General features: G+C 39.7%; 1 protein-coding gene across 1 annotated transcript in view; it reads right to left on the reverse strand.

Annotated features, from left to right (window-relative positions):
* LOC116321319 (rho-related GTP-binding protein RhoQ) overlaps nucleotides 1–27848 on the reverse strand; it is a 48968-nt gene that overhangs the window by 13714 nt on the left and 7406 nt on the right. Inside the window, exon 3 of the mRNA XM_039621879.1 lies at nucleotides 20208–20372. Within this exon, the coding sequence (XP_039477813.1) occupies nucleotides 20208–20372 (165 nt within the window). The remainder of the gene's footprint in view (nucleotides 1–20207; nucleotides 20373–27848) is intronic.

A 27848-nucleotide genomic window follows, 5' to 3' on the forward strand; every position in this document is an offset into this window, starting at 1 on the left:
CTCACAATTCAAAAATTTTTTCCCACCTATTACCGTTTTGAGATGAGTTACACTTGTTTGAGGGTAGGAAATTCGTGCCTTGCTCAGATCTCTTCAGATTTCAAACTCTGGAAATGAGGCACTTTTTCTCTCGTCATATCTTTTGATGGATTTCAACAGAGACCTGAAAATTTCCATGACTGTTCACCAAAGCCTGCTGTTTCTTACGGTGAAAGAATGATTTTGATGCTCCATATAGATTTAGAGTTACAAAACGTTGTTTGAGGGCAAGTCAAGGCAGTTTTGCTTTGCCTCTACTCAGTTACAGTGTGTTACAAGTCATATATCTTCAATAATTTATATTTTATCTCTGAATTATGAAGACCTGCAGATTCCCCATCTCTTCTGAACAAAACGGTGTCAGAATGACCGTTCTAGCTCCTACGGTTAGGAAATTATGGCCATTTGTTCGAGGGGAAACCTTAATGTGAGAAATACACTGAAGAAAACCCATAGCTCTCTCTGTGTCTGTGTGTGTAAGTGCTGATTACAGCAGGTGCAGCTAATTTAGCTGACCTAGATATACCAAGCCCAGACTCTTAACAGCCCCTGTACACTTTGCTCTCTGTGTATGCGTGTGTGAGTATCAATATTTCTCCCATGTTAAAGTATTACTCCTCCATAATAGTATTTGTGCTAAATCAAAGTACTTCTACTACATCTTAGTACTTCTGCTCAATCATAGTATTTCTGCTAAATCATAGTATTTTTGAAAAATCATGGTGTTTGTGCCAAATCATGGTTTTGGGGCAAAACCATAATATTTATTTTATGTTATAGTATTACTACTAAGTGGAGGAATGTGTGTTATGTTATAGTATATTTGCTGAATATAGTATATCTGCCAAATCATAGTATTTATCCCAAATCATAGTATTTGTGCAAAATTACAGTATTTCTGCTAAAAGCAGAAATAGTACCTTTAGCAGAAATTAGTGTCAAAAGATATTATTTATGTTAAAACATAGTATTTCTGCTAAATCATAGTATTTCTGCCAAATCATAGTATTTGTACTTATTCATAGTACTTGTGCCAAATCATAGTATTTGTACCCAATCATAGTATTTCTGCAATATGATCGTATTTGTGCCAAATCATGGTATCTTTTGCCAAATCATGGTATTTGTGCCAAATCATGTTATTTGTGCCCAGTTAAAATTTCTGTTATATTATAGTGTTACTACTAAGTCGTAGAATTTCTGTTATGTTATAGTATATCTGCTGATTATAGTATATGTGCCAAATAATAGTATTTATAGCAAATCATAGTATTACTGCCCAAATATTTCTTGTAGTATTTGTAGTAGTAGTTGTTGTAGTATTTGTGCAAAAACATAGAATTTCTGCAAAATCATAGTATATCTGTTATGTTATAGTATTACTACTAAGGCATAGTATTCCTACCAAATCATAGTATTCCAAATCATAGTATTACTGCAATTCCATAGTATTTGAGCGAAATCGTAGTATTTGTGCAAAACCATACTATGTCTGCAAAATCACATTATATCTGCTATGTTATAGTATTACTACTAAGGCATAGTATTTCTACCAAATCATAGTATTCCTTCAAAATCATAGTATCACTGCAATTTCATAGTATTTGAGCGAAATTGTAGTATTTGTACTAAATCATGGTACTTGTACCAAATCATAGTATTTTTGCAAATCATATTATTTGAACCAAAACATTGTATTTGTAACGAAGTCATAGTATTTCTTCTAAATCATAGTATTTCACCCAAATCTCAGTAGTTGTGCTAAAACCCAGTATTATTGCCAAATCGTAGTATTTGTACTGAAACATAGTATTTGTGCCAATAAGAGTATTTGTACTAAATCATAGTACTTGTGCCAAATCATAGTATTTCTGCCATATTGTGCTAGTTGTGCAAAAACATAGACTGTCTGCAAAATCATAGTATATCTGTTATGTTATAGTATTACTACTAAGTCACAGTATTTCTGCCAATTAAGTAGTATTTGTACTAAATCATACTACTAGTGCCAAATCATAGTATTGAAATCAAAATATAGTATTTGTACCAAAGCATTGTATTTGTACGAAGTACAGTATTTCTGCCAAATCATAGAATTACTGCAATTTCATAGTATTTTGAGGAATCCCTTTTGTTATAGTATTACTTCTAAGTCATAGTATTTCTGCTTTGTCATAGTATTTGTACTGAAACATAGTATTTCTGCCAAATCATAGTATTACTGCTATTTCATAGTATTTGAGTGAAATTACAGTGTTTCTGCAAAATCATAGTATTTCTCTCATCTTAAAGTACTCAATTATTGTATTTGTGCCAAAGTTTAGTATTTCTGCCAAATGATATTATCTCTGCTAAATCATAGTGTCTGCCAAATCATAGTATTTGTGCCAAATTATGGGATTTTGCCAAAACATGGTACTTGTGCCAAATTATAGTATTTGTGCCCAATTAATATTTCTGTTATGTTATAGTATTACTACTAAGTCGTAGAATTTCTGTTATGTTCTGCCAAATCATAGTATTACGGCTATTTCAAAGTATTTGAGTGAAATTACAGTGTTTCTGCAAAGACATTGTATTTCTGCTAAATCATAGTATTTCTGTTATCTTAAAGTACTTGCACTCAATTATAGTATTTGTGCCAAAGTTTAGTATTTCTGCCAAATCATATTATCTCTGCTAAATCATAGTGTCCACCAAATCATAATATTTGTGCCTAAGCGCAGCATTTGTACCAAAACATAGTATTGCTGCTATATCATAGTATTTGAGCCAAATCATAGTATATGTCCTAAAACATAGTATTTCTGCCAAATCATAGTATTTGTCCTAAAGCATAGTATTTCAACAAAATCACAGTATTTCTGCTATGTTATAGTATTTGTGCTTGTAGAAAAACCTGTGTTAGTGTGAGCTACATTACCCAGCAGCCTCTGAGCAGTGAGGGGATTCATGGGACTTCGGAGCTAGATGGTCTTCCTTCGTTCCTGGGCTAACGATTGAGGAGAGAGCTGCTGGGAAGGGGAGCAAATAGCCCATCCTGTATTTGTTGGGGATGGTGTGTGTCACATAAACGTGAGTTAATGTTCCATGCTTAAGATGTTTACCCTGCTACTTGTGTGTATTGGTTTTAGTTACCTTTAGCGTATGTGCTAGTTAGCGATAGCTATGGCAGCACAGTTATTTGATTGTTTTGGGCTTGTTCCTGCTTTGTTTGGTCCCCTGCAAATTTATGTGAATTTGTACACTGTAATATCGCTGTATAACGTGGTGGCTAAGTAGGAGGCTGACTGTTACTAAGTGCATCAGTGTACATAGGTCATCTGTTGTGTTGGAGTGCCCTCTTGTGGCGCCTTTTGGGTAGTGCCTTAGTAAACACTGCAAAGAAGTGGTATCAGACTGGTTTGTAGTGGAGGAATTTGTTGCCAGTTTCTTTCATCTTTAATCCGTATTCATGTTGTAATGTAGTAACTTTTGTGGCACAAATACCACAATATGGCAGAAATACCATGTTTTGGCACAAATACTTTGATTTGGTATACTTTAGCTTCTTCACCCCTTTTCAGCAAAATTTTCATTTTTTCACCCCTTTTCAGCACAAATTCCAGCTTTTTGGCGGTTTTCAGAAAAAAAAAACCCTCTTTTCAGCAGAAACTCTGCTGATTCACCTCTTTTCAGCGCAAGGTTCTGCTTCTTTGCCTCTTTTCTGCAGAAATTCTGCTGATTCACCTCTTTTCTGCAAAATTTTCATCCTTTTTGCCTCTTATCAGCACAGTTCTCAGCAGCTTCTGATAATTTCAGCACAATTGTCAGTCTATCTACCTCTTTTTGTGAGAATGAGTTTGGCTCAGTGAGATGAGTAGCTGCCTTGAGACCAGGAGGTTCGAGGGGAATCCTGAATGTGAATGTAAGAAATACACTGCAGAAAACTTATACCTCTCTGTGTGTCTGTGTGTGTAAGGGCTGATTACAGCAGGTGCAGCTAATTTAACTGACCTAGATATACCAAGCCCAGACTCTTAACAGCCACTGTTCCCTTTAGGCTCTGTGTGTGTGTGTGTGTGTGTGTCTCAATATTTCTCCCATGTTAAAGTATTACTCCTCCATAATAGTATTTCTGTTAAATCAAAGTACTTCTACTACATCTTAGTATTTCTGCTAAATCATAGTATTTTGGCCAAATCATGGTATTTGTGCCAAAGCATAGTATTTCCACAAAATAACAGTATTTCTGCTATGTTATATTATTACTGCTCACAATATTTCTGCCAAATTTTGGTATTTGTTCCAAAGCATAGTATTTCTGCCAAATCACAATATAACTGCAAAATAAAGGGGTTTTTTTTAGACAAATCATAGTGTTTGTGCTAAATCCTAGTAATTCTGCTCAATCATAGAATTTCTGCTATGCTGAAGTGCTTTTTGTTAGATTACAGAATTTCTGCTAAGTCAAAGTATTTCATGTAAATCATAGTATTTATACCAAGTCCCAGTGTTTCTGCCAAATCATAAATAATGTGGTGTGTTGGGGGAACAGCTAGTTCTCTCCCATCATGCCTTGGGACATGTGGTGCATTTGAGATGTTCTTGTTTCATTGTTTATGGTTACGTTACTTTTAACTGTTGTCTTGAATGTTGTGTTTATACTATGGTACAAAGTCACTGACAGTTATTGTTTTATAGGAAGAATGCAGTACCATAAGTGAGTTCTGTTATGCTGTTATTGACCCTTGAAGCACATTGTGGCACAAGCAAGTATGTTCAATAAAAAACTCCCCCTACCAGCTTGGGGTGGAAATACAGGCTCAATCTCTCCCTGTGAGCTTCTTTGCAAGATTCATCTGCATGCCACAATAATTGTAATAAAGCAAAGTTAAGACGAGAGGCTTGTGCCAATTCATCTTCAGACACTGCTGACACTCACGGTTGGACCAGTTTTTACTGTCATCTTACTGTTGAGCCATAAATTACGTTTGTTTTCAAACTCTTAAAATGAAGCCGTTTCTTCTCTCGTCATATCTCCGCGACGGAGGTACAAAGAGCTATCGCAGTCAAAGTTCATGAAATTCTGCTGATTCACCCATTAAAGGAATTGTGCTTCTATCCCACCTAGTTTTTGAGTTACACGACATTTTGTAACTCCAGAAAATGGCGCTTTACGCCTCTCACCGCGATCTAATTCTGACTGCTCATCTCCCTGTTTTCCAGGCACTGGCTCTCTTTGCCGGTGGCGCATTTGGTAAGCCTATAATTACCAAATTACCAGACCTGTAATTTATATTGATAATTTATTACAATTCTGCAAAGTTTTATGATGTTAGCAGTTTGTCTAATACAGACCTCAGATTCTTGTTAACGCCCATGGCAGAAATACATACAAGTACACAGCCTGATGAAGCAGACAGAAGCAGTACCTCTGATTGCAGAAAGTATTTCTACTCCATAATAGTATTTCTGTTAAATCAAAGTACTTCTACTACATCTTAGTACTTCTGCTCAATCATAGTATTTCTGCTAAATCATAGTATTTTTGCCAAATCATGGTTTTTGTGCCAAAACATAACATTTCTGTTAAGCTATAGTATTACTAATAAGTGGAGGAATTTCTGTCATGTTATAGTATATGTGCTGATTACAGTATATCTGCCAAATCATAGTATTTATCCCGAATCATAGTATTTTACAGTATTTCTGCTAAAAGCAGAACTAGTACCTTTAGCAGAAATTTCTGTCAAAAGATATTAGTTATGTTAAAACATAGTATTTCTGCTAAATCATAGTGCTTGTGCCTATTCATAGTATTTGTACCCAATCATAGTATTTCTGCCATATCATCGTATTTGTGCCAAATCATGGTATATTTTGCCAAATCATGGTATTTGTGCCGAATTACAGTATTTGTGCCCAATTAAAATTTCTGTTATGTTATAGTATTACTACTAAGCCATAGGATTTCTACCAAACCATAGCATTTCTTCAAAATCATAGTATTACTGCAATTTCATAGTATTTGAGCGAAATCGTAGTATTTGTGAAAAAACATACTATGTCTGCAAAATCACAGTATATCTATTATGTTATAGTATTACTACTAAGTCGTAGACTTTCTGTTTTGTTATAGTATCTCTGCTGAATATTGTATATGTGCCAAATCATAGTATTTATAGCAAATCATAGTATTTGTGCTAACACATAGTATACTGCCACATTATAGTATTTGTGTAAAACCAGAATGTCTGCAAAATCATCATATATCTGTGATGTTATAGTATTACAACTAATGCATAGTATTTCTACCAAATCATAGTATTCCTTCAAAATCATAGTATTACTGCAATTTCATAGTATTTCAGCAAAATCGTAGTATTTGTGCAAAAACATACCATGTCTGCAAAATCACAGTATATCTGTTATGTTATAGTATTACTACTAAGGCATAGTAATTCTACAAAATCATAGTATTCCTTCAAAATCAAAGTATTTCTGCAATTTCATAGTATTTGAGCGAAATCGTAGAATTTTTGCAAATCATATTATTCGAACCAAAACATTGTATTTGTACTGAAGTCATAGTATTTCTTCTAAATCATTGTATTTCACCCAAATCTCAGTAGTTGTGCTAAAACCCAGTATTATTGCCAAATCATCGTATTTGTACTAAATCATAGTACTTGTGCCAAATCATAGTATTTCTGCCATATTGTGCTAGTTGTGGAAAAAAATATATTATGATTTTGCAGACAGTCTATCTATTATGTTATAGCATTACTACTAAGTCATAGACTTTCTGTTTTGTTATAGTATATCTGCTGAATATAGTATATGTGCCAAATCATAGTATTTATAGCAAATCATAGTATTTGTGCTAAAACATAATATACTGCCACATTATAGTATTTGTATAAAACCAGAATGTCTGCAAAATCATCATATATCTGTGATGTTATAGTATTACTACTAATGCATAGTATTTCTGCAAAATCATAGTATTTTTTTGCAGAAACCTTGTACTTCTGGTAAATAATAGTATTTGTGCCAAATCATAGTATTTGTGCCAAAACATTGTATTTGTACAAAGTCATAATATTTCTTCTAAATCATAGTATTTCAATCAAATCTCAGGAGTTGTGCTAAAAGCAGTATTATTGCCAAATCATAGTATTTGTACTCAAACATATCAGTTCAACTTATTTAACTCTTCTCAGCAGCCCAACACCTCTTCTTCACCCCGTTTCAGCAGAATTGTGAGTGTTTTCAACCCTTTTCAGCACAAATCCCAGCTTTTTCAGGTTTTTTCAACAGAAATCTCTTTTTAGCAGACATTCTACTGATTCACCTGTTTTCAGTGCAATGTTCTACTTCTTTACCTCTTTTCAGTAGAAATTCTGCTGATTCACCTATTTTAAGCAGAATTTTCAGCCTTTCACCTCTTATCAATACAAATCTCAGTATCTTCTGCTCATGTCAGAGGAAACCATTTCACCTCTTTTCAGTAGAAATTTGAACTTCTGTACCCCTTTGAAGCAAAATCTTTGCCTTTTCACCTCTTTTCAGCAAAAGTTTGTTTTTTCACTTGTTTTCAGCATAATTTTTCAGTTTCTTTACCGCCTTTCAACTTTTGCAGCTTTTCATCTTTTTCAGTCATTTTCAGCAGGCAACTTCAGCGTTAAGGCATCCACACAGCATTTTCGCAGGAAATGCACATTTTTCTAGTTATTATTATTTTCCTTTTTCCGCCTGAAATTTTGCAGCGTATCTCGCCCCGCAGTTTTGAGACAAGCTTCATATATCTTACCTCATTTTGTGCGGCTGGATCTGGAATGGTGTGCTATGACTTTTGGTGTTTATGAATTTTATAGTTTTTTTAATATTAATATTTTAGTGAAAATTTTCCCGCGCTCCTCTGCCAAACAGTTTTGACAATAGGGTTACATATGTTACATCATTTTGTGCGGCTGAAGCTGGACTAGTATGGTGTGACTTTTGGTGTTTATGACTTTTATAGTTTTTGAAATATTTAGATTTTAGTGCAAATTTAGGCCAATTCATCTTTTGGCGCCAAATAAACAGACTTCATTTGTGGTGTGTTGGCGCCATCTTTTGGTCCCATTGAAACAAATTTCAAACTTCATTTGTGGTGTGTTGGCTCTCTCTAGTGGTATGCCGGGAGTGGTACAGCCTGTCTACCCTTATTTGGATACCGTAATGATGACAATATCAATGGCGCGCACAGCCTCGCTGCTTTCAGGAACCATTGGAGGTTTTAAGGTTGCGCGAACCATTGAATAGTTACGGTAAACACAATGGCTTCTATGCTTGGTGGAAAACTCCATATCCCACAATTCATAGCACGCCTCTACAGAGTGAACAATGGCGGCCACCACTTCGTTTTATATGTCTTTTATTCGTGTTTCTAGGTCACAAAATCAACTTTTAAGATATTTTCAGGCGAGAATGTAGGTGTGTAAACTTCAAATATCTGCTTGTTTTATCAAGACATCCCATTATTAGCGACAATGCTCTGACGACCTCGGTCCTGCCTGACAGCTAGCCGGCTACCCTAGCTAGCTGCCGCGCCTTGGCTGCAAATGGACAGCGAGGGACTCTCTCTCTCTTTCACCTCCCGGTCTCTCGCAAATGCTCGCACAGAATCGGAGTTACAGCTGGATGTGGAAAAATAACTGAGTTGTTTGGTGGTGCTATAATGCGGAGCTACAACAGTGGGCAGCTATCCACGGTGTATGACAGAAAGGACATGCACGACCGCCGATCGACCGGTGTTTGCTAACGCGGAGGTCAATCGTGGATCAGGGAAAGCGAAGGCAGGAGCGTGAGGTGAACTGAATTTCAGGTAAGAAGTTATGACCTGCACTCTATTTGGGTCAGATATAAACCGAGTTTAGGTGTAGTTTATTTAGCAGCAGTTCTCTTATGTGTTGCTGATAGCCGGCTAGCTAGCTAGCGCCGCTAGCATAGTTAGCTCGCGCCGCTAGCAACCCTTCGTGAAAAAGCACCCAGGCTTGGCTTATATTGAGGCGGGTGAAACTCGTGTCAGCACCCGGTCGCTCTCTATTTGGGTCAGATATAAACCGAGTTTAGGTGTAGTTTGTTTAGCAGCAGTTCTCTTATGTGTTGCTGATAGCCGGCTAGCTAGCTAGCGCCGCTAGCATAGTTAGCTCGCGCCGCTAGCAACCCTTCGTGAAAAAGCACCCAGGCTTGGCTTATATTGAGGCGGGTGAAACTCGTGTCAGCACCCGGTCGCTCTCTATTTGGGTCAGATATAAACCGAGTTTAGGTGTAGTTTGTTTAGCAGCAGTTCTCTTATGTGTTGCTGATAGCGGCTAGCTAGCTAGCGCCGCTAGCATAGTTAGCTCGCACCGCTAGCAACCCTTCGTGAAAAAGCACCCAGGCTTGGCTTATATTGAGGCGGGTGAAACTCGTGTCAGCACCCGGTCGCTCTCTATTTGGGTCAGATATAAACCGAGTTTAGGTGTAATTTATTTTCGTTGACCTTTTACAATCGTAATGCCACGGGAGTTTATATACAGCTGTGTGCGCACTAAGTTACTGACGTTGGACTTTATTTTATTCATTAGGGTTAGTTCATAGAGTTGCCGTGCCGTACAAACGGAATCGTCCCACATTCAGAGAAAACATTATGATTTATTCTGTCGTTACGAAGCCTCCCCTGTCATTCTCTCGCGTGTTGAAACGTCAATCATGAAACTGATCAATGATCGGCTGTTCGCTCTTATTTATCGCGCTAAACAACAGCAGCATGTTTAAGCTTGATCAGCTGTTGTTAGAATTCTTTTGATTTTAATTTCTAGTATCAGCTGATGTTTGCTGGAGCATGAAGATGAAATCAGGAGATGTCCTTACTGAATCATCAGAGCTGAACTGGTGATGGAGAAACAGGTTTACACTTTAGGTGACATGAATGAGTTGAAGGGAAGTTATGAGTTGTTTCTGAGAGACAAAGACCAAGCTCCTTTTTGTGTAGCTGACAGCTGGTAACTGTGCAGGGGCGGATCTAGCAAAGCTTTTAAGGGGGAGCTAGGGCATTAACAGAGAAAGGTGGACACAAAGATATACTTTTCTTTCTTACTCTCATATAAAATATTTAGCTTTTATTAAATAGTTATCTGAATCTCACAACCAAAGTTTGTATAATAATACACAGGATTGGCTGTAGACCATTGTTCATAATTCAGAACACTGTGTAAAAATAACAAAAACAAAAAGTGAATGCATGTGTGAAAAGTGGTCTATAATGTAATGCTTCAAAGTGTGTTCATGCAAACATTGTCGGGTCTGCCGTGGTACAATGGGACTTCTGCTCATGAACCTGTGTGCACAGCATCTGCAAATCGGCGCTGTAATGAAGTAACTTCATCTTTACACAAAACTGTAAGCTGTCATCTGTGAAGCGTGAGCGGTGTTTGTTTTACCATAGTTCATGGTGGAGAATGGCTGCTCTTCTGAGTTTTGCTCTCTGTAGCCGTATGAATGGCAACTACAGTGATTAGCAGCGGCATAGGCACACATAAAATTTCTTCTGAAATTTTCGCTTTCTAGTTATTATTATTATTATGTGTGCCTATGAAAGAGGCACACATATTACTATTCGTCGGATTTATTATTATTATTATTCTCCAGTTTCCGCCTGAAATTTTGCAGCGAATCTCGCCCGCAGTTTTGAGACAAGCTTCATATATGTTACCTCATTTTGTGCGGCGGATCTGGAATGGTGTGCTATGACTTTTGGTGTTTATGAATTTTATAGTTTTTAAATATTAATATTTTAGTGAAAATTTTCCCGCGCTCCTCTGCCAAACAGTTTTGACATTAGGGTTACATATGTTAGATCATTTTGTGCGGCTGGAGCTGGACTATTATGTCATGACTTTTGGTGTTTATGACTTTTATAGTTTTTAAATATTAATATTTTAGTGCAAATTTAGGCCAATTCATCTTTTGGCGCCAAATAAACAGACTTCATTTGTGGTGTGTTGGCGCCATCTTTTGGTCCCATTGAAACAAATTTCAAACTTCATTTGTGGTGTGTTGGCTCTCTCTAGTGGTATGCCGGGAGTGGTACAGCCTGTCTACCCTTATTTGGATACCGTAATGATGACAATATCAATGGCGCGCACAGCCTCGCTGCTTTCAGGAACCATTGGAGGCTTTAAGGTTGCGCGAACCATTGAATAGTTACGGTAAACACAATGGCTTCTATGCTTGGTGGAAAACTCCATATCCCACAATTCATAGCACACCTCTGCCGAGTTAAACAATGGCGGCCACCACTTCGTTTTATATGTCTTTTATTAGTGTTTCTAGGTCACAAAATCAACTTTTAAGATATTTTCAGGCGAGAATGTAGGTGTGTAAACTTCAAATATCTGCTTGTTTTATCAAGACATCCCATTATTAGCGACAGTGCTCTGACGACCTCGGTCCTGCCTGACAGCTAGCCGGCTACCTAGCTAGCTAGCTGCCGCGACTTGGCTGCAAATGGACAGCGAGGACTCTCTCTCTCCTTTCACCTCCCGGTCTCTCGCAAATGCTCGCACAGAATCGGAGTTACAGCTGGATGTGGAAAAAATAACTGAGTTGTTTGGTGGTGCTATAATGCGGAGCTACAACAGTGGGCAGCTATCCACCAGTGTATGACAGAAAGGACATGCCGCGACCGCCCGATCGACCGGTGTTTGCTAACGCGAGGTCAATCGTGGATCAGGGAAAGCGAAGGCAGGAGCGTGAGGTGAACTGAATTTCAGGTAAGAAGTTATGACCTGCACTCTATTTGGGTCAGATATAAACCGAGTTTAGGTGTAGTTTATTTAGCAGCAGTTCTCTTATGTGTTGCTGATAGCCGGCTAGCTAGCTAGCGCCGCTAGCATAGTTAGCTAGCACCGCTAGCGACCCTTCGTGAAAAAGCACCCAGGCTTGGCTTATATTGAGGCGGGTGAAACTCGTGTCAGCACCCGGTCGCTCGCCGACAGTATGTGTTTTAGCTGGAGTTATTTTTCGTTTATATGGGCCGATGATGCTGGAAACCGAAGGCAGGAGCGTGAGGTGAACTGAATTTCAGGTAAGAAGTTATGAACTGCACTCTATTTGGGTCAGATATAAACCGAGTTTAGGTGTAATTTATTTTCGTTGACCTTTACAATCGTACTGCCACGGGAGTTTATATACAGCTGTGTGCGCACTAAGTTACTGACGTTGGACTTTATTTTATTCATTAGGGTTAGTTCATAGAGTTGCCGTGCCGTACAAACGGAATCGTCCCACATTCAAAGAAAACATTATGATTTATTCTGTCGTTACGAAGCCTCCCTGTCATTCTCTCGCGTGTTGAAACGTCAATCATGAAACTGATCAATGATCGGCTGTTCGCTCTTATTTATCGCGCTAAACAACAGCAGCACGTTTAAGCTTGATCAGCTGTTGTTAGAATTCTTTTGATTTTAATTTCTAGTATCAGCTGATGTTTGCTGGAGCATGAAGATGAAATCAGGAGATGTCCTTACTGAATCATCAGAGCTGAACTGGTGATGGAGAAACAGGTTTACACTTTAGGTGACATGAATGCGTTGAAGGGAAGTTATGAGTTGTTTCTGAGAGACAAAGACCAAGCTCCTTTTTTGTGTAGCTGACAGCTGGTAACTGTGCAGGGGCGGATCTAGCAAAGCTTTTGGGGGGGGCAGCTAGGGCATTAACAGAGAAAGGTGGACACAAAGATATACTTTTCTTTCTTACTCTCATATAAAATATTTAGCTTTTATTAAATAGTTATCTGAATCTCACAACCAAAGTTTGTATAATAATACACAAGATTGGCTGTAGACCATTGTTCATATTTCAGAACACTGTGTAAAAATAACAAAAAACAAAAAGTGAATGCATGTGTGAAAAGTGGTCCATAATGTAATGCTTCAAAGCGTGTTCATGCAAACATTGTCGGGTCTGCCGTGGTACAATGGGACTTCTGCTCATGAACCTGTGTGCACAGCGCCTGCAAATCGGCGCTGTACAAAGTAACTTCATCTTTACACAAAACTGTAAGCTGTCATCTGTGAAGCGTGAGCGGTGTTTGTTTTACCATAGTTCATGGTGGAGAATGGCTGCTCTTCTGAGTTTTGCTCTCTGTAGCTGTATGAATGGCAAACTACACTGATTACTAGCGGCATAGGCACACATAAAATTTCTTCTGAAATTTTCGCTTTCTAGTTATTATTATTATTCTCCAGTTTCCGCCTGAAATTTTGCAGCGAATCTCGCCTCGCAGTTTTGAGACAAGCTTCATATATGTTACCTCATTTTGTGCGGCCGGATCTGGAATGGTGTGCTATGACTTTTGGTGTTTATGAATTTTATAGTTTTTTAAATATTAATATTTTAGTGAAAATTTTCCCGCGCTCCTCTGCCAAACAGTTTTGACATTAGGGTTACATATGTTAGATCATTTTGTGCGGCTGGAGCTGGACTATTATGTTATGACTTTTGGTGTTTATAACTTTTATAGTTTTTAAATATTAATATTTTAGTGCAAATTTAGGCCAATTCATCTTTTGGCGCCAAATAAACAGACTTCATTTGTGGTGTGTTGGCTCTCTCTAGTGGTATGCCGGGAGTGGTACAGCCTGTGTACCCTTATTTGGATTACCGTAATGATGACAATTTCAACGGTGCGCACAGCGTCGCTGCTTTCAGGAGCCCTTGGAATTTTTAAGGTTGCGCAAAATCATTCAAAAGTTACGGTAATGCTTGGTGGAAAACTCAATATCCCACAATTCATAGCACGCCTCTACAGAGTGAACAATGGCGGCCACCACTTCGTTTTATATGTCTTTTATTCGTGTTTCTAGGTCACAAAATAAGCTTTTAAGATATTTTCAGGCGAGAATGTAGGTGTGTAAACTTCAAATATCTGCTTGTTTTATCAAGACATCCCATATTTAGCGACAGTGCTCTGACTACGTCGGTCCTGCCTGACAGCTAGCCGGCTACCTAGCTGGCTACCTAGCTAGCTGCCGCGCCTTGGCTGCAAATGGATAGCGAGGGACTCTCTCTGTCGTTTCACCTCCCTGGTCTCTCGCAAATGCTCGCATAGAATCGGAGTTACAGCTGGATGTGGAAAAAATAACTGAGTTGTTTGGTGGTGGAGCTACAACAGAGGGCAGCTACCCACCGTGTGTGACAGAAAGGACATGCCGCCAACGAGACATATGAGGCCGGGCAGGCGATTGCTAACGCGGTGGTCAATCATGGATCAGGGAAAGCGAAGGCAGGAGCGTGAGGTGAACTGAATTTCAGGTAAGAAGTTATGAACTGCACTCTATTTGGGTCAGATATAAACCGAGTTTAGGTGTAGTTTATTTAGCAGCAGTTCTCTTATGTGTTGCTGATAGTCGGCTAGCTAGCTAGCGCCGCTAGCATAGTTAGCTCGCGCCGCTAGCAACCCTTCGTGAAAAAGCACCCAGGCTTGGCTTATATTGAGGCGGGTGAAACTCGTGTCAGCACCGGTCGCTCTCTATTTGGGTCAGATATAAACCGAGTTTAGGTGTAGTTTATTTAGCAGCAGTTCTCTTATGTGTTGCTGATAGCCGGCTAGCTAGCTAGCGCCGCTAGCATAGTTAGCTCGCGCCGCTAGCAACCCTTCGTGAAAAAGCACCCAGGCTTGGCTTATATTGAGGCGGGTGAAACTCGTGTCAGCACCGGTCGCTCTCTATTTGGGTCAGATATAAACCGAGTTTAGGTGTAATTTATTTTCGTTGACCTTTTACAATCGTAATGCCACGGGAGTTTATATACAGCTGTGTGCGTACTAAGTTACTGACGTTGGACTTTATTTTATTCATTAGGGTTAGTTCATAGAGTTGCCGTGCTGTACAAACGGAATCGTCCCACATTCAGAGAAAACATGATTTATTCTGTCGTTACGAAGCCTCCCTGTCATTCTCTCGCGTGTTGAAACGTCAATCATGAAACTGATCAATGATCGGCTGTTCGCTCTTATTTATCGCGCTAAACAACAGCAGCACGTTTAAAGCTTGATCAGCTGTTGTTAGAATTCTTTTGATTTTAATTTCTAGTATCAGCTGATGTTTGCTGGAGCATGAAGATGAAATCAGGAGATGTCCTTACTGAATCATCAGAGCTGAACTGGTGATGGAGAAACAGGTTTACACTTTAGGTGACATGAATGAGTTGAAGGGAAGTTATGAGTTGTTTCTGAGAGACAAAGACCAAGCTCCTTTTTGTGTAGCTGACAGCTGGTAACTGTGCAGGGGCGGATCTAGCAAAGCTTTTAGGGGGGAAGCTAGGGCATTAACAGAGAAAGGTGGACACAAAGATATACTTTTCTTTCTTACTCTCATATAAAATATTTAGCTTTTATTAAATAGTTATCTGAATCTCACAACCAAAGTTTGTATAATAATACACAGGATTGGCTGTAGACCATTGTTCATAATTCAGAACACTGTGTAAAAATAACAAAAACAAAAAGTGAATGCATGTGTGAAAAGTGGTCTATAATGTAATGCTTCAAAGTGTGTTCATGCAAACATTGTCGGGTCTGCCGTGGTACAATGGGACTTCTGCTCATGAACCTGTGTGCACAGCGCCTGCAAATCGGCGCTGTACAAAGTAACTTCATCTTTACACAAAACTGTAAGCTGTCATCTGTGAAGCGTGAGCGGTGTTTGTTTTACCATAGTTCATGGTGGAGAATGGCTGCTCTTCTGAGTTTTGCTCTCTGTAGCCGTATGAATGGCAAACTACAGTGATTAGCAGCGGCATAGGCACACATAAAATTTCTTCTGAAATTTTCGCTTTCTAGTTATTATTATTATTATTCTCCAGTTTCCGCCTGAAATTTTGCAGCGAATCTCGCCCGCAGTTTTGAGACAACCTTCATATATGTTACCTCATTTTGTGCGGCGGATCTGGAATGGTGTGCTATGACTTTTGGTGTTTATGAATTTTATAGTTTTTAAATATTAATATTTTAGTGAAAATTTTCCCGCTCCCTCTGCCGAACAGTTTTGACATTAGGGTTACATATGTTAGATCATTTTGTGCGGCTGGAGCTGGACTATTATGTCATGACTTTTGGTGTTTATGACTTTATAGTTTTTAAATATTAATATTTTAGTGCAAATTTAGGCCAATTCATCTTTTGGCGCCAAATAAACAGACTTCATTTGTGGTGTGTTGGCGCCATCTTTTGGTCCCATTGAAACAAATTTCAAACTTCATTTGTGGTGTGTTGGTTCTCTCTAGTGGTATGCCGGGAGTGGTACAGCCTGTCTACCCTTATTTGGATACCGTAATGATGACAATATCAATGGCGCGCACAGCCTCGCTGCTTTCAGGAACCATTGGAGGCTTTAAGGTTGCGCGAACCATTGAATAGTTACGGTAAACACATTGGCTTCTATGCTTGGTGGAAAACTCCATATCCCACAATTCATAGCACACCTCTGCCGAGTTAAACAATGGCGGCCACCACTTCGTTTTATATGTCTTTTATTAGTGTTTCTAGGTCACAAAATAAACTTTTAAGATATTTTCAGGCGAGAATGTAGGTGTGTAAACTTCAAATATCTGCTTGTTTTATCAAGACATCCCATTATTAGCGACAATGCTCTGACGACCTCGGTCCTGCCTGACAGCTAGCCGGCTACCTAGCTAGCTGCCGCGCCTTGGCTGCAAATGGACAGCGAGGGACTCTCTCTCTCCTTTCACCTCCCGGTCTCTCGCAAATGCTCGCACAGAATCGGAGTTACAGCTGGATGTGGAAAAAATAACTGAGTTGTTTGGTGGTGCTATAATGCGGAGCTACAACAGTGGGCAGCTATCCACGGTGTATGACAGAAAGGACATGCCGCGACCGCCCGATCGACCGGTGTTTGCTAACGCGGAGGTCAATCGTGGATCAGGAAAGCGAAGGCAGGGCGTGAGGTGAACTGAATTTCAGGTAAGAGTTATGACCTGCACTCTATTTGGGTCAGATATAAACCGAGTTTAGGTGTAGTTTATTTAGCAGCAGTTCTCTTATGTGTTGCTGATAGCCGGCTAGCTAGCTAGCGCCGCTAGCATAGTTAGCTTCAGCGCCGCTAGCAACCCTTCGTGAAAAAGCACCCAGGCTTGGCTTATATTGAGGCGGGTGAAACTCGTGTCAGCACCGGTCGCTCTCTATTTGGGTCAGATATAAACCGAGTTTAGGTGTAGTTTGTTTAGCAGCAGTTCTCTTATGTGTTGCTGATAGTCGGGCTAGCTAGCTAGCGCCGCTAGCATAGTTAGCTCAGCGCCGCTAGCAACCCTTCGTGAAAAAGCACCCAGGCTTGGCTTATATTGAGGCGGGTGAAACTCGTGTCAGCACCGGTCGCTCTCTATTTGGGTCAGATATAAACCGAGTTTAGGTGTAGTTTGTTTAGCAGCAGTTCTCTTATGTGTTGCTGATAGTCGGCTAGCTAGCTAGCGCCGCTAGCATAGTTAGCTCGCACCGCTAGCAACCCTTCGTGAAAAAGCACCCAGGCTTGGCTTATATTGAGGCGGGTGAAACTCGTGTCAGCACCGGTCGCTCTCTATTTGGGTCAGATATAAACCGAGTTTAGGTGTAATTTATTTCGTTGACCTTTTACAATCGTAATGCCACGGGAGTTTATATACAGCTGTGTGCGCACTAAGTTACTGACGTTGGACTTTATTTTATTCATTAGGGTTAGGTCATAGAGTTGCCGTGCCGCACAAACGGAATCGTCCCACATTCAGAGAAAACATTATGATTTATTCTGTCGTTCTGAAGCCTCCCCTGTCATTCTCTCGCGTGTTGAAACGTCAATCATGAAACTGATCAATGATCGGCTGTTCGCTCTTATTTATCGCGCTAAACAACAGCAGCACGTTTAAGCTTGATCAGCTGTTGTTAGAATTCTTTTGATTTTAATTTCTAGTATCAGCTGATGTTTGCTGGAGCATGAAGATGAAATCAGGAGATGTCCTTACTGAATCATCAGAGCTGAACTGGTGATGGAGAAACAGGTTTACACTTTAGGTGACATGAATGAGTTGAAGGAAGTTATGAGTTGTTTCTGAGAGACAAAGACCGAGCTCCTTTTTGTGTAGCTGACAGCTGGTAACTGTGCAGGGGCGGATCTAGCAAAGCTTTTAAGGGGGGGAGCTAGGGCATTAACAGAGAAAGGTGGACACAAAGATATACTTTTCTTTCTTACTCTCATATAAAATATTTAGCTTTTATTAAATAGTTATCTGAATCTCACAACCAAAGTTTGTATAATAATACACAGGATTGGCTGTAGACCATTGTTCATAATTCAGAACACTGTGTAAAAATAACAAAAAACAAAAAGTGAATGCATGTGTGAAAAGTGGTCTATAATGTAATGCTTCAAAGTGTGTTCATGCAAACATTGTCGGGTCTGCCGTGGTACAATGGGACTTCTGCTCATGAACCTGTGTGCACAGCGTCTGCAAATCGGCGCTGTACGAAGTAACTTCATCTTTACACAAAACTGTAAGCTGTCATCTGTGAAGCGTGAGCGGTGTTTGTTTTTACCATAGTTCATGGTGGAGAATGGCTGCTCTTCTGAGTTTTGCTTTCTGTAGCCGTATGAATGGCAACTACAGTGATTAGCAGCGGCATAGGCACACATAAAATTTCTTCTGAAATTTTCGCTTTCTAGTTGATCAGTTATCATCATTTGGCTTTTTATGTGTAATCTAATACGATATTTTGTTTATAGTCATTTATAAAGAAATAATGATAAGTGGGTTTGCTACCTGCTGGTATATTTTTGTGTTTGATGGGAAAAAAATTGCTTAGAGAATGGATAGATGGATTATGCTAGGTACTGATTTGTTTTATAAAAATCGAGCTGTTAATAAAATAATTGCTTCAACTTTTAATACCATTGAAAAGTTCTGCTGTCTTCTGAATGTGAAATTTTCTTTTATTTCTCATATGTCAGCTCCTCAGCTGAGCTCTTGTTACAACAGCAGAGATGTCAATCAGATGCTTTTGGAAAAGAGACACGAGGGTTATGTGAAGTGCAGCAGCTCAGTGTGTGAATGTAAACACAGACAAAGGAGGCGGATTATGAGACAGAAGAACAGCAGGAGGATTACTTGACAGCCACAGACGTAGGAATGGAGAGATTGCTTTGTCACTATAGCTAACTGCAAGGATGCTACTAGCATGCTAACAAAGCTTTCTAGTAAAATTCACAAAACTGTGTCCCAGTTTTTTTGTTCTTTGTTGTTTGTTTGTTTGTTTGTTTTACTGTTTTTATATTCCATATTATATATATTTGTGTTAGAGTAACCAGCATGTTTGATAATGTACAGCAGCATTTGCTATTAGCATTTATGCTAACGCTAAAATTATATAATCTCGCTTGTGCTAATCATCTTTATGTTAGCAACTGAGAATCATTCCTTTATGTAAGATAACGTTAGACTTGACTTACACTTGCTCACATAACTTTATAAAACAAAACCTAATAAAATAAATACAATTAATGAATTAATGACGACAGGCATGTTTTCACTGTTTTTATGCCCCTTTCCCTGATTGTAATCTTCTCACACACACAAACAAACAAACAAACACACACACTCACACACACATACATTGTGGGTAGAGTGGAACTGACAGGAGACAAGTGAAGTGAAATAATGTTAATCAGGCCGTTGAAAGTACATAATGTTACCATAAGAGGAGTAAAATAAGTCTTCCACCAAGCTTAATAAGAATGAGAGCGAGACCATTGTCACCAATGAAGCAAAAATGAAGGAAAGCATAGTTGCACCACCTCCATGTATGTATATAAAGTCGATTTCCACGTTGTCACTGTTGTACTTGATCTAGCTTTTTGAGTCAGGATCAGACTGGTACTGGATGAAAATGATCAAAGTTTGTTCAAATATGTCCAAGTAATAGAGATTATTTTTCATTCTTTTTCATCTCTATGCCAAAACATCAGGTATGAACTCAACAGTGTATTCTTCTCTGGTAACCTCATTTCATTCCAGTGTGTCAGAAATGACAAACACAGGTACATCCACCACATATGCGCAAAGCAGCTGAGAAGGTGAATGGGAAGCGTCTGTTACGTGTTTCCAGAACCAACCTGCGTGCCGATGAGCAAGTAAGGGACACTGGGAGCGTACTCCTGCAACTCGGGCACCCATTCTTCACGCACATTCTGGAAGCTGGCGGGGTTGACCACAGAGAAGCAGATGAGGAAGACATCGGTCATCGGGTAGGACAACGGTCTCAGGCGGTCGTAGTCCTCCTGGGAGAAGACAGAACAGTAACACTTAACATTCAGAAGATATGATTCACTCCTGTTCCTCACATCAGAGAAACTGTTACTCATTGATTATTAAAGCATTAAGAGATGAGCTCAGAATGATGACCAGAGAGCTACACAGTGCCAAGGTGGATCCTGAGCCGTGTTATGTGCACTAGGGTCCGAGTTAAAACAAGAAAAGAATGCCAAGAAGATAACGTTAATGTGAGAGTTCTCTTTCTGACAGAGAATGAGTTATTATATCACATTTGCAGTCCTTTAATGCGAGCTGAGCACAAGGCATCACCACAAGATGCTGAGAACCAGACACACTGCCATCGCCGATATATGTGTGGTGTAAATGGCCAATTCACAAACGCAACACTGCCCTTTGTGAGCCAGATCAGGTGCTCCCTTGTCCTCGCCAAAGATGAACCCTTTTCGACATAGTGTCTGAGTTGTGCTCATTTAAATATTCATGACCTATATCACGTCTACTGATGCCATGTTTTTCTGCCACTGGTTAGAGACATGGGGAATCAATGGATCTCCCGTAAGGAGATATGACTCAACCAGACCAACTTGACTGAGTGAATCAGTCTCAGTTCTGTCACTTCTATTGTCTGCGACACTGAATTCAAGGCAGATTGAATACAACGTCTGACCGAGATGCTGCAAAAGGACAGCCAAACACTGGAATTAAACTCTTTAATCTTGATGCCTTCAGCAAGTTCAATTCTTTGCAAAACCAGACAGCACAGTGTGCTATCACGGAATCGCCTATAACTCAATTACAAACTGCTGGGAACGACTTTGCAAATGAGCAGAATGACAGAAAACTCCTCAGACAGCAGTACATCAGCCAGGCAGAGGCGTCCTCCTTTTTTGTCACTCGGGTAATGGATTTAAGATATACAGACTTTTATTGGATTGGAGCAGATGATAAAATAAGCGTACAAATCTTTGAGCCCTGTCCTCATGTTGTACATTAGTCAACAATGCCTCACTGGAGTAGGTCAAGTGGATATAATTCAATACTTTATGAGTACTTCATCCTCTTACTTCCAAATGAGTGCGATATTTCACAGATGGGGCTCATGCAGGAATTTCAAGCAACTCTTAGAGGCTTTTTTTCTTAAGCTATGTTCACACAGGTACTGCAACCCTGAACTTTCCTCTGCAATACCAGATAAAAATACACCTAAAGCTAATCAGATTGGAGATTGCTGATATTTAACCTGTGACTTCCCAAGCACAAAGCGTGTGGGATTCTTGGATTGCATCAATGTGCGATTAACAGCTATCAACCACTAGCATCATGCACGCTGCCTCACGCAGGTTCTATTCAGGCTTCTCCATTAACCAAAACACATAGAACATCTCCAGTGGTGACAAAACATTAAAGCAGAGCGCTTCTTGCCGTGTGCCACATCTGAAAAAAAGACATCCATAAATGTGGTAAACACCCCGACCTGATTTTCAAGATGTCCTTATTTCATGTGTAAAAATTTGCCTCAGAGCGCTCTGGGGAGTTGAGTTTTGTTACAATGGCTGCTTGAGTGTTTCGACAGCACAATAAGTTAAGTACATTTCCTGTGTCGTCTTACCTGACACTATCTGAACCTCCGGACCCGATAAAACCATTCTGAGTGCAAACTATCCGGTGCTTGTAGCAAACCTGAGAGCTGAATTAATAAGAATAATCTTTAAACCTTGTGCACAACACATATGTTATACAGTTTAGGCAAAAGTGAAACACGAGCATGACTAAAATGTGATGGAAAGTTTCTCAACTGTCAGATTTTGCAATTATTTGCACAAAGTCAGCTATAGCATGTTACACATGAAGTCCAGGTGTATAATTTCTTAACTAACTTTAGAGCAATATTTCCAGTGGTTGACAAAAATAAATTTAAATCCTGTTATCAGGATTATCTAAGAATAAACTATCTCCAACAGACATTTTATTTCACAAGTAAGAGGCATGTGGATTTGAAGGAAAAACCATTATACCGAGCAACTAATGAGAAAATGCCGGTGAGCTGTATTATCAGTGTTTCATAAGCTTTACCTATAATAAGAAATGACATCGGGATATTCCTGTGTCTGCTGCCTCAATTTTGACCAGATTTTAAAAAAATACTCTGAGAACATCGACCTCAAAGTGCATCACTAACCTGCACTACAGACATTTAGTGCATATCAAGGTGCAGCACTCATTCTGGGCACTGCTACAACACTGAGATGTTGCAATATTGAATTTTTTTACCTTCATGTTCAGCGTTATTATGATTAAGTATCATGACTTGTCAGGTATTTCCGTCTTTGGGTTAGCCAACATATAATAAACCTGTCAGGTCATGCCTATCCATTAATAATGACTCATTTGATACAAAAATAGTAACAAAAAATAAAAAATATCTGATGTCTGGTGTGAGCAGCTTTGGTCTTTAAAACAGTACCCGTTCATCCCTGCACACCAACTCATAGCTTTTTTAAGGCCCTCAGCAGGTAGGTTGAACTGTTTTAGATCTTCTTTAAGTATTTTTTGGTTTTTCATGTAATCCAAGATTTTTAATATTAATCCTGTTGCCACCTGGTTTTTCTGGACCTAGAAGCGACCTTAATTGAATTAACGGGAGCAGTGTTAGGTTATCAGGTTATCAGGTAACAATTCAGATATTGTTAAGAACGGCACACCCATGGACTGTTTTGGTGTAGGATGCTGTGACAGATATTCAGTGCATCCTGGATGAGCTGATAGTTACATTAAGTTACTGTTACAGCCTTGGAGGTCACATCTGATTTTAAAAGGGTCATTTCTTTAAAAGTAATGGAAAGAGAAATGTGCCAAATGTTTTAAAATACATGACTTAATATAATGTTTTACATACAAAACATAGAATATTCACAGGTGTCCCCCTCCGGACTCATCTCATACTTTGGCGAGCATGTCTGGAGTCACTGCTACCAACTTTTAACCATGTTGAAGTCACGAATCCGCTCTTTCTAACAGTACGTGTTTCGATTATTACCTGTGAAGGGTTGCAGAATTAAAGCACTTTGAATTAGTCTTTTAAAGAAGAACACTGTGTCGGTTTGAAAGGTACTGTTTTAAAGTTTTTCCAGTCCTACCTGGATAACAGGAGTTTCTCTGTTCACCTTGGTGAACTGTCATCTCCCAGAGCTCCTTTAACTTGTGGTGTACCTCAGGGTTCCATTCTAGGCCCCCTGCTGTTTATTCTGTATTTGCTCCCTCTGGGCGATGTGCTGCGCAAACATAATGTGTCCTTCCACTCTTTTGCTGATGACATTCAGATCTACCTCCCTCTGAGGTTAGACTGTAAGGACTCTCTGCAGCCGTTATTCTCCTGTCTGTCTGACGTTAAGACTTGGATGGCTCTTAACTTTCTACATCTAAATGAAAGTAAAACTGAAGTCATTGTGTTTGGGCTTCCTAAAGACCCCAACCCTTCCTTTGATTTTATGGGACCCCTAACTTCTGAATGTACTTCCTCCATTAAGAGCCTCGGTGTTACTTTTGACAGTGCTTTTAAATTTGATAAACAAACCAGCTCCGTAGTCAAGGGATCTTTTTATCACCTACGGATTTTAGCTAAAGTCAAGTCCTACCTGTGCAGGAACGATCTAGAAAGGGTGGTCCATGCTTTTATTACTTCACGGCTGGGCTACTGTAACTCCCTTTATGCTGGTTTAGATCGTTCCTGTTTGCATCGCCTCCAACTGGTGCAGAACGCTGCTGCTCGCCTGCTGATCGGTTCCAAAAAGAGAGACCACATCACTCCGGTCCTCTGCTCTCTCCACTGGCTCCCAGTTGCTTTTAGGATTGATTTTAAAATTTTACTGCTGGTTTTTAAGGTTCTTAATGGTACTGCACCTCCTTACCTGGCAGAGCTTCTTAGCATTTACTGCCCCAGGAGATCTTTGAGGTCAGCAGACTTGATGCTTTTAGATGTTCCCAGGTACAGATTAAAGACTAGGGGAGAGAGGGATTTTGCTGTGGCTGCACCCAGACTGTGGAACAGTTTTCCCCCTCACATCAGATTCTCCACAAGCCTAGGAACTTTTAAAACTGCTCTTAAAACTCACCTCTTTTCATTGGCTTTTAGCAAGGTTTAACCTATTGTTTTATCAGTGAGGTATTTTATGTACCTGTGTTTTATAGTATTTTATATTTGTATTTTATTGTACAGCACTTTGGTCAGCCTTGGTTGTTTTTAAATGTGCTTTATAAATAAACTTGACTTGAAACTTGACTAAATACACCCTGTATAATAATATGAGTTAACCAATTTAAAAATCACACATCAAAAGCCACGTATTTAACAGTTTGAACTGCAACTAGGTAACTGCATTAAGGGTGAGGACCCAGTTGATCAGGCGCTTGATTATCAATATGATTGCTTCAAAGTAATACAAGAGAGATTCTACCCGGCCAGCAAAGACTGAAAAATGTTGAAGGTGACTTTGCCAGATAATATTGATTAAAAACTGAAAGATGAAAAGGCATCTTATCAGGTTAGTGAAGAGACGTCTAGAAAAAGATGCCCTTTTGTTTAATTTTTAATGGCAGAAACAGATTTTTGATACTCTGTGTGTCGGCTGTGGATGTTCTGTTCACAAACAAATGAAATGTCTATTAAAAAAAAGATAGGCATCTGCATTTCTGAAATAGCAACTAAATATGATCTAGATATCTGGCTGAAATTCACATGTTCACTTTTGGTGGTGGTGGTGGGGACATTGCCCACCTCCATCAGATCCTACACTATGTCCATTTAGATTATTTATTTTTCTTTGGGACACCAAAAAGAATATTTGCATCCACATCATCCAGTAGCTCTCTTCTGGTCCCATATATACACCTCTTGTGTCACATGATACCAAGTACACTGTACCTGTACTTATTCCTGTGTGTTTGTAACCTTTGCCTGCACAAATGAATCCGATTTCCCCACAAGCTGCAGACCCAGTGGAAGCCACTCAGCAGTTTACTGTAAACAGGCCCGAAGCTTGTTTGATACCCATCTCTGTACAGTTTCCTCAGCACACGGCAGCCATTCAGAGTCTTCACAGTGTATCGTCCAACACGTCACCGGCGCTCAATCCCGGATTTAATGAACAGAACTGTTTACACCATCGCTGCTGTGAAGGTGCTCTGGATAAAAGTTTCCATTAAAAATAAGTCCTACATTTTTATTAGTTTAGTTCAGCAGTTCATGAGCGCATCGCAGACACGCTGCACAACGATCTGTCCAAGTTAGCCGGGAGTGTACCGTAAATATTATGATCAGCGGGAAAGGAATGATGGAGGGGAAAAAAAGGGAACAGGAGCAGCTTGTGCATGTGTACATTAAACTCTATCAGCGTCTCTCTATACATGCCCATACACTTCCATCAGGGCCAGACTCAGCGCCTTCAATGAGCCACTGTGAGCGCTCGGCTGTGTGACTGCGCTCTGTTGACTCAGTGACATATGAGTGCTATATCAGTGAGTCATTCCCACCTCCTCTCCATCTCCACAACTCTCTCTCTCTCTTCTATCTTTCTCCCTTTCTACTTCCATCGCCTCCTCGGGGCTCTATAAACCGCCTATATCAACAGTGTCAGAGACGCTTGCTCTAACATGGCTGCCAGGTGGGAAAGCAGGCCCATACAGAGACGCTTCTGATCGCAAAGTTCAGACTCTGATCTGCCAAGCTGCACATTTCGAATAACTAGATTTCACCTCGAGAGTAAAGGAAAACAGAAAAAAAAAGGGAGGGGGTGGTGCCTTTTTCTACTCCCACTAATGGCGATTAATGATCATTAATCATGGATTGAAGCTCTAATGCACTCTGTCCATTCATGTCTGTACAGTGAGAGCATCCTGTCATAGTTCATTCAAAAAGTTGGCTGTTCAGCATTTCTATTAATAGATGTTAATGACAGCAGCGAATAGACAACAAAGAAAGAAACAACAAAGATTTTATGAACACTTATATATAAAACTGACAGTCCAATTTATATAAATCCCTTACCACAGGATGTAGTGTGTTTTTATAATGGAGCATTTTGGTAATGGCCTTAAGGGATAATCCACTAATCCATGCGCTTACTCACTCAAATGAATGAACAAATTTGGAGAAGGAACCAAAGGGAATACCAATGACTTTCTCTATAAATATGAGTTTACTCATCTTAGCATTACTCAGCCAGTAAAAACAGTTTGTATGATTTCCTTGTATGTTAATATCGAGCTTTGTCAAGTCCCCGATGATGTCACAGGAGGTTATCTCAGGTCCTACTTGCCAACTGGCTTTAAAATGGAAAAGATTTTCCTCGACACAAGACCAAAATCAACAATAAATCGATCCTGCTCTGTATCGTTTGGCTTTGATTTCGACCGTTTTTGTTCCTGCTGCAAAAAAGCAAAAAAAGGAAACAAATTCTCCAGAGGACTAAATGCACGTGAATCCACAGCTGCGAATATTCACAAACAACCATTTCACAATCATTTTCTTAAACTACAGGCCCCAGCTGTTTAATTCAAGAGTAACAGCATGTCCTCAATTTGCAATAGGAACAAGCATGCTCAAGGCAACGTGCCTCAGTCAAACGCTGGTCAGGTATTCTGGGAGTTGGAAAAATTTGCATGGCGGGAAGGGAAAGCGTGACAACATAACAGTGGATTCCTACACTAAACACTGTGCAAGCGCCTGTGTACGCGAAAATAACTGACTCCATCCATATTACCACTAATTGCAAAGTTGTTTTTTGTGTTATTTTGACTGGGACCCATAATTTGACTACACAAATATGTTGTAACTGGTTAGGTGTCTGGTGTTCTATTTTGTAGTTTCAGATATTCACTATAAGCAGCTTTGTGGTGCAGTGGTTAACACTGTCAAACCACATCAGGAAGATTCAAACCCTCTGGTTTGCATGGGCCTTTCTGCATCATCTCCCTGTGTCTGCCTTGGGGTACTCCAGTTTCCTTCCACAGTCCAAAGACATGCATGTCAGATTAACTGTGTCTGCGTCCAGGTGTTAGCCTGGTGACTGGTGACCTGTCCTAGGTGAACCACACCACTTGCGCTATGACAACTAGGACAGGATCCTTAATCCCCACATCCCTGAACTGGATGAGCAGAAGAAAACAGATGGATGTTTTCATTCTAAACTTGAAAATCATCACCTACTCACTCACAGCAGGCCTCCAGAGAAGTTGGCGTATTGGGATCACAACACTATGTATATGCTGGGAATCAGTGCTATGCATCTTTCATGTTGTTTTCAGAGAGGGCATATGCATGTGTGCAAGCTGCTAAAAACCCATCTTGGCATTGTAAGCTACAAGCCAGATGGGTGCCAGCTGTGCTGCACATCATGGCACATTTCAGAAAGACAAGAAGAGAGTTAAATCATTTCAAAATGTAAATCCTGGTGCTGACTTCAAAGGCCAATCCAAATGGCAGA

Source organism: Oreochromis aureus, linkage group 13, assembly GCF_013358895.1.
Source record: "Oreochromis aureus strain Israel breed Guangdong linkage group 13, ZZ_aureus, whole genome shotgun sequence".
Classification (NCBI taxonomy): domain Eukaryota; kingdom Metazoa; phylum Chordata; class Actinopteri; order Cichliformes; family Cichlidae; genus Oreochromis; species Oreochromis aureus.